This window comes from Myotis davidii, unplaced genomic scaffold (assembly GCF_000327345.1).
Source record: "Myotis davidii unplaced genomic scaffold, ASM32734v1 scaffold334, whole genome shotgun sequence".
Classification (NCBI taxonomy): domain Eukaryota; kingdom Metazoa; phylum Chordata; class Mammalia; order Chiroptera; family Vespertilionidae; genus Myotis; species Myotis davidii.
In genome coordinates this window covers 2,149,573-2,157,735 of record NW_006285797.1, presented here as the reverse complement: position 1 = coordinate 2,157,735, position 8,163 = coordinate 2,149,573, and the positions used below count along the sequence as shown (strand labels likewise).

Here is an 8,163-nt window from a genome sequence, read left to right as displayed (position 1 = left end):
AGGGAAGGCAACCGATCGATGTCCCTTTCCTTCTCTCTCTCTAACCATGTCCTCGGGTGAGGATCAAATACATAAACAATGGTGTGTTCTGCATTCTTTTCTCTCCATTTTTCATACTCTCTTTTCTCTGACTTTGTTCTCCAGTTCCTGACCATGTCCCCAACTCAAATATTATAGAGGAGGACTACCCAGTGTGCCTGGCAATTTGAAAGCATGCACAAACACTGTTTAGTGTTTTGTATTGTTTTTTATTTCAAATATGTAACTTCAAATTTGCCATTTTTGTGATTCTAAAATTATGATAAATTAGAAAGCAAATAAATAATCTGCAAGTGGTTTATTAGACTTAGCATTTCTTTTGGGAGTAGACAGCTTTCTCTGGTTTTCACTAGAATCAGAGTCATTTTGTTTTACTGTGGTTGGCTCTGACTTTCATCTGTCCCTGAAGGAGCTGAGTGACAGTAGGGAAGCAGCCTACAGTTGAAGGCTTGCCTTGGGTAACTGACAGTTGCCTATATTTATTTATTTATTTTTCCATCTATAATATTGTAGCATTTTCTAAAAAAGCAGAGGACTGAGATTTTAACTCCACCTTTTCCACTGGGATTACTTATTCCTAAGTAATTCAAATAACTATTCAGTTGATCTCTTGAAACCTTAATTTCCTCATTTATAAAATAGGGAGACCTAACTTCTATACCTTACAAGTAGTAAAGGGTCTAAAAATCATTACTCTGTCACTGCTAAGGATCTGTAGAAATGTAAGTTATAAGTATTGGAACATCACTGTTACTTTTATTGTTAATAACAGCATTGCATTTGTACTAAATTCTGCATTAAGAATTTATAAGTGACATTCTTTATTTAATGTCTGACCTAATAGATACAGTTATGATGTAGATCACACAGACCCCAGTTATGGATGACCCTCAGACCTTGCTTTCTGAGTCTACTGGGTACAGTCTTAGGGTCCAGAACATGAAGAAGAGAAACGACAGCCACTGGCCCACACGCCACTGGTATCCTGGCAGAAAGCTCCCCACTTTCCTTTGATATGGCTGGTTTCTGCATACACAGCTGATGTTTCTTTTGATCTATTAGCTTCACCGAAAGTGGTCTGCTTAATCAATGATCTTATCTAATCACATACGATCATTTTATTTAATATTTTTTCGGTGGGTTTTGGCATTTCACGATTTCCTTTTCATTTTCTAACCAAGTGGTTAATCACAATTTAAAAATTTTAGCTAGACCCTGCCTCAGGGGAAATTTGAGGGAAAGAAAATCTGCTCATTCTAGAACTGAAAATGTTCTCCCTGACTACAGGGAAGGGGATTAGGATGTGAAGATGGAGAACATATGCCCTGCTCTTTTTGGACAGAACCAAAGGGGAGGAAAATACCGTTTTTCTACTCAAGTTCTCCAGCTGGTGCCCGTAAATTAGACTGACAAAAGATGGATTTACAAGAGAAAAACAAACAGATGTGCCTGCTTTCTCACTTTTCTTGAGTTCCATTGGTAACACTGTGCCCTTGAAAATAATTCACTGCTGACTTTGGCAGAAATGCAGATGGTGTGTTGCCAGCGCCACAGCTGGGATGGCAGGACTAATTTGGGAGGTCACACACTGCCACTCACCCACCTTCTGACCAGAGCGGATTGGCTGGCATTTCCTGTCCCTGAAAGGAGTAGGATGGAGGAGCCAAAATGGGAAAGTGTGCTCTTCACTTAGTTCCCACACAAATACTTGGAGATGTTCCTTTAAGTTGTGGGTATGGACACTTAGAAAGTGTTCTCTCAAGAACATCTCACAGTAAATGCACCCTCTCTGCAATGCTACAAAAGTTAGCCTGTCTGAAAACTAGATAGAGAGGGCCACTTGTATTCTTGATATGCAGACAGTCAGAAGGCTCAGTAAGGTCCAAATTTTAGGTATATATACATACAAACAGCAGGTAAATAAATTGGAAAGGAGAGGGAGGTGAAAAAAATACTAATTTAGCTTTGTGTCCTTTCGAGAGAGCAGCTTTCCATTACTTTAACAGAATAGCTGACCAAAAAGTTCTTTCAGTATTTTCTGACGAACATACAGAAATCTTGTATCTATTTAAATTCACTTCAGACCTAAAAGTTTGCACAAAGTGATTGACTGTGGCTAATGTTTATGATTTACAAAACAAACAGAAGTTGTTTGTAAAAGATGTTTTCTGGAACTTCTAAATGTTCTTGTTTTCACCGGTGAAATTTAATGTTGGTTTGAAAGTTTGTCTTCTTTTTTGAAAGTTGTTTTTAGGCTGAAATGCCTTTCTTTTCCTGGTTGTAGATTTCTACTGGCAGATAGGTAGTTGTGAGGCCATAAGCTACTGATTATTGATAATTTCAGCAGTCTTTTTAAAAATAGAAACTGATAAGCTGATTCTGAAATTTATATGGCAATTCAAGGACATCGAATAGCCAAAACATTTTTGTAAAAAACAAAAAAGACAGTGTGGCACTGACAGAAGGATAGACATGTAGATCCCTGGTACAATACAGCATCCAAACACAGACCCACGCATTTATGGTCAAATTTGACAAGGGCACCCAAGTGATTTAGTAAGGAATGGGAACAGCGCTTATCCCATGGGGATGAAGGGTATTAGAGAATAAGATATCCCAAAATACGCCACTTTGGCATAGGGATTATTTTGACCTAAATAATTATTTTGACCTTTTCCTGCACTTGAGAATCAGCAGATGCAGGAAAAGCACTTTACCTCCCCTAGCTGCCTAAAATTAAAGTACAAACTTTCCCTTTACATAAAGAAAATATACATTTGTAAAGATGTGTCTATATCCTCAATCATCTGCCTGCCTCTTTGAGTTTTTGTAAGATACCCATGTGTGAGTTGCACATGTATATGTAATTAAATTGTGTGTTGTTTCTTGTTGGTCTGTCTTTTAGTAGTTTGCGTCATGGGCCCCAACAATTGAACCTAGGAGAGGAGAGAGAGGGGAAAAGATCTTGCCTCCCCTATCAGGAATAAAAAAGATTTGGAACTCCTACCTCACACCACACACAAAAATTAGCTTGAGATTAATCAGGATCCAGACTTAAAAGCTAAAACATGACACCTTCTAAAGGACAGCATAGGGGAGTATTTTTGAAATCTACATTAGAGAGGACACAAAGAGCACTAGCATAAAGAGTAGACAAATTGGATTCATCAAAAGTAAAAACATCTGCTTATCTTATCTGAAGAGTAGAGGCCCAGTGCACGAAATTCGTGCACGTGTGGGATCCCTAGGCCTGGCTGGCAATCAGAGCTGGGCCATTCAGGGTTTGAAGGCCCCAGCAGGGCCGGGAGAGAAGACGACAGTCACAGGCCAGCATGGAAAAAATGGATGCTGACACTGCCACTGCGCGGTTCCCCGCCACCCCCTTCCTCCTTCCCTCGCCACTGCACTGTGGTGGTGGGTGGTGGGCCATTTGGGGCCTGCCAGCTTGGGGGGAGGGACAGAATGCAGGGGGTTGGCTGCTGGCCCGAGGAGGGAGCTGGCCCTCAGCCTCCATGGGAAAGGAGCCATGCCACCGCCACCCACCCCCAGTTCCCCATCCCAGCCTGGGGCCCGAAGGCCCCAGTTGGGTCAGGAGAGAAGGCGACAGTCACCAGGCTGGGCACTGGAGGAATGGATGCCTGATGCTGTTGCCACCACCACATGGTTCCCTGCCTCCCCCATTCCTCCTTCCCTCGCCACCATACTACCACCACGGTGGGCGGGCAGTGGGCCAATTGGGGTCTGCCAGCTGCGGGGAGGAACAGGGCGTGGGAGGTTGGCTGCCAGCCCCAAGGAGGAAGCCGGCCCTTGGTCCCCCTGGGAAAGGAGCTGCGTCCATGGCCACCCACCCCCAGTTCCCCATCCCAGCCTGGGGCCCTGCCCCCATCAGTAATCGGGGCCTGCCAGCCAGGGGGATGGAGCATGGGAGGTTGGCCGGCCAGGGGAGGTTGGCTGTGGGAGCGCACTGACCACCAGGGGGCAGATCCTGTGCTGAGCGTCTGTCCCCTGGTGGTCAGTATGCATCATGGCAACTTGGTTGTTCCAGTTCTAATGGTCGCTTATGCTTTTGTATATATCAATACCAAGACGATAAATAGACAAGCCCTATACTGTGAAAATATCTGTAATACCTATGCAGGCATATCTCACTGTATTGCACTTCATAGATGTTGTGTTTATTATAAATTGAAGGCAAGACCCTTCACCAGCAAAAAAATTAAGAGTGCCTTTACTGCTATGTACTCATTTTATTGCAGTGGTCTGGAACCTGACTCACATTATCTCCAAGATATGATGTATCTGACAAAGGGCTTGAGTCCAGACACTGTGAAGAATTCTTACAATGGAATAATTAAAAGAAGACAATCCTGTTTTTTTAAATGGGCAAAAGATTTGAATAGATACTTAATAAATAAGGCATATCACTAACCAAAAAAGACCTATGAAAAAGTACTCAGCAGTATTAGTCATCAAGGAAATGCAAAAGGAGATATCACTACCCATTTCTTAGAAAAACATTGTAACTAAAAGAAACACCCATAATTTGGGTAGAATTTGGAACTTACATGAATAGCTGGTGGGGTATACAGCCACTCTGGAAAAAACAGTTGGCAGCAATTCCACTCCAAGGTATTTATCCAAGAGAAATCAAAATATATGTCCACAAAATCATCTATCAGAATGTTCATGGCAGCTTTATTGATAATAGCCCCAAACCAGAGTAGCCCAGGTATCCCTCAATAGGAAAACTCAGCAACAAAGGAACAAACTCCTAACACATGTAATGACATGTGATGAATCTCAAAAACATAGACATTTTTATTTGTATCATAAGAGACCCAAATGATGTGTGTGATCTGAATGTACATCTGCCCGTGAATGCTGAATTTGTTGTAGAAAATATCACTCTTTGCTCTCTGGTTCTAGCCGATTACTGACACCACACCTACAATATTGGCTTACTTTTGTCTCTCTTTTCTTTTCCCTTCCACCAGTTTGATAAAGGCTACTCTTACAATATCCGTCACAGCTTCGGAAAGGAAGGCAAGAGGACAGACTATACACCTTTCAGTTGCCTGAAGATTATTCTAAACAATCCGCCAGGCCAAGGGGATTATCATGGTAAGTGCTTGCACTTGACATGTTTGTGAAGTACAGAAACCCAAGAGCTCAGTGGGAAACGCTGAAACAGTGTGATGGCGTTTTGCATCACTGACAGGAACTAGTTTACAGCGTATGCCAGTCATCAGTGTCAAGCCAGAGCCCCATTACTCTTCTGCCCGTTTGTCTTGTCACTGAACTAGGTCAGGCAAGAGAACGTCATGCAGCTGCGCTGCTGTCTGTGCTGGACCAGGCTCTTTTGTTCTCAATTTCCCCCTCACCTGCTCGTGTTTGTCTCCTATCTCTCTCTCTCTCTCTCTCTCTCTCTCTCTCTCTCTCTCTCTCTTTCTCTGCAAGTGTCTTAGCAGACTGACACAAGTTCTTCAGAGCTTTTTGAAATTGAATGCCTCGAAGTTTAGAATAGTAGATTCACTGATTTTCAGAAGACTATCGAGGAAAAATGTGTTTTGTTCTCATTACTATCATCTGACTAACAAACATAGATTAAGTGAGGAATTGAGCAAGTTACCATATCAAACATCTATCAATTTGCCTGAGTTGTAGGTTAAAAAATAAAAAAATCTGTGTTAAACTATTTTCTATAGATTTCTGAGTTCAGAAACTTTTTTCTAAAATAGTTCTCTGAGCATACCTTGAAATCTCATTTGTCTGGTATGTCAGAGAATATTAGTAAATTTTCTAAACTACCAAAGCTTACTGCAGTATATGTATCAAAAAATACTTTGTTTTAGCATCTTAAATGAAACTCTTTAAAAAGATACACATTTAGGTTATTAAAGACCTATAATCACAAAGAGAATTTTAAGAAAGATGCTGCATGTGTACAGAGCATTTAAAACTGCTTGTGCATTCATATTTCATAGACAAAGAGGCAGCAGTGCTGGTAGTGCAGTGCACACAGTGAGTGAGTCTTATCGCTCGTCAGTCGCTTCACGTACCTTTTGAAAGGCATATTCTCAGGCCCCACCTTTAGATATATAAACTCCGATGTATTTACAAGTTCCCTGGATGATTTTTGTGTTTTCTGAACTTTGAAAACCATTGGCCAGATACTTCTGTTGAAAAAGCCTCGAGCTTTTCCTAGCTGCCACAGCAAGCAGGCGATTTACATGGAGCTTGGCCAACTAAAACTCCTCTCAGGGATTCTTCTGTCAATTTCTAGATCCTAGCATTTGTTACACATTTCGTTTACTTTTATTACCTAAGTGCAGGATTTTATATTTCTTACTCCTGATAAATTGTATTTTATTTATTCCAGTCTATTATGTTTGTTTTATTTTGTTTTTAATTTGAACTATCATTTAAAAATACTATACTTAGCAAACACTCAATGATTTCATATTATTTACAGGCACATTTATCTGTCCTTTTGTTAAGAAACTTCATTTTTTTTTTTTAGAACAGTTTTAGGTTCAGAGCAAAATTGAGCAGAATGTACAAAGAGTTCCCAGATAGCTCCTACCCCACACTTGCATAGCCTTCCCCACTATTGGCATCCCGCACCAGAGTGCTTTGTTATTTGTGAGCTGAGAAGAATGTGTAATTGGCTGTTGTTGGATGTAGTTGTTTTATAGATGTCAGTGATATCCAGTTAATTGATTGATGGTTCTGTTGAGTGCAACTATATTGTTGCTTATTTTCTGCCTGTTGGATCTGCCCATTTTAGATGGAGGGGTATTGAAATCCTTAATGGGGAATTCATCTAAATCTCTTTGCGGTTCAGTTTTTGCCTCATCTTTTGATGCTCTTTTGTTAGCTGCATATACCGTAAGGATTGCTGTGTCTTCTTGGCATATTTGCCCCTTTTATCATTATGTAATATCCCAGATAAATTCCCTTGCTCAGAAGTCTGCTCTGTCTGAAACCAATATAGCTTCTCTTGCTTTTTTAAACTTTTTGTTAGCATGGTACATTTTTCTTCATCCCTTTAATCTGTATGTGTCTTTATATTTAAAATATATTTTTATTTATTTTTTTATAGAGAAAGGGAGAGAGAAACATCATATACCCTGCCAGGGAATTGAACCAGCAACCTGTTGGTGCATGGGAGGATGCTCAATCCACTGAGACACACCGGCCAGGCTGTGTCTTCATATTCATATAATTGGGTCTTGTTTTTTGATCCACTCTGACAATCTCTGTTTTTGATTGGTGCACTTAGATGATTGACATTTAATTATTGATATAATTGGATTAACATCCACAATATTTGTTACTGTTTTCTATTTGTTACCCCTTATTGTTTGTTTCTAATTTTGTCATTCACACTTATTCTGCCTTTTATGGTTTTTAATGAGCATTTTACATTTTACCTTTTTTCTTTCTTTACATATTCATTATGCTTTCTTTATATTCTTTTTTTTTTTTTAGTGACTTTACTTTTTAACGAGTTTTCATTATACATTTCTACTAATCCAGCTCTCCTTTCAAATTACACTATATCATATCACGGGTAGTGCAAGTACCTTTTAATACTGAAATATTTCTAATTCCCTTATATCATTCTGTTATTCATTTCATTTATACATAAACACACACATAGGTACGTAAGTATATATAATTTAATATTGGTTCCTATTATTTTGAACAAACTTATCTATTAGATCAATTAAGAATAAGAAAAATGGCCCTGGCCAGGAGGCTCAGTTGATTCAAGGGTCATCCCCATACACCAAAAAAGGTTGCAGGTTCAATTCCTGGTCAAGGCACATACCTAGGCTGTGGGCTCGATCCCTGGTTGGGGTACATATGGGAGGTAACTGATATGTTTCTCTCTCACATTGATGTCTCTCTCTCTCTCTCTCTCTCTCTCAAAAACACATTTTAAAAAGTTCTCCAAATACAATGTAGCGTTTTTGTGGTTTTTTTTTTTTGTTTTTTTTTGTTTTTTTTGCATTTTTCCTTCTTTTACAGGATTGGACTGTGTTAGAGCATCTGCTGTGTGTTGTTACTTTCTTAATTAAACGGTCAATGAGGCTCCCTTCATATTCTCTTGGGTGATTT

At 39.8% G+C, this 8,163-nt stretch overlaps 1 protein-coding gene across 1 annotated transcript in view; it reads left to right on the top strand.

Annotated features, from left to right (window-relative positions):
* Positions 1-8,163, top strand: part of LOC107182006 (DNA primase large subunit-like) — a 102,030-nt gene that overhangs the window by 63,872 nt on the left and 29,995 nt on the right. Inside the window, exon 4 of the mRNA XM_015559476.1 lies at positions 5,034-5,160. Coding sequence (XP_015414962.1) covers positions 5,034-5,160 — 127 coding nt within the window. The remainder of the gene's footprint in view (positions 1-5,033; positions 5,161-8,163) is intronic.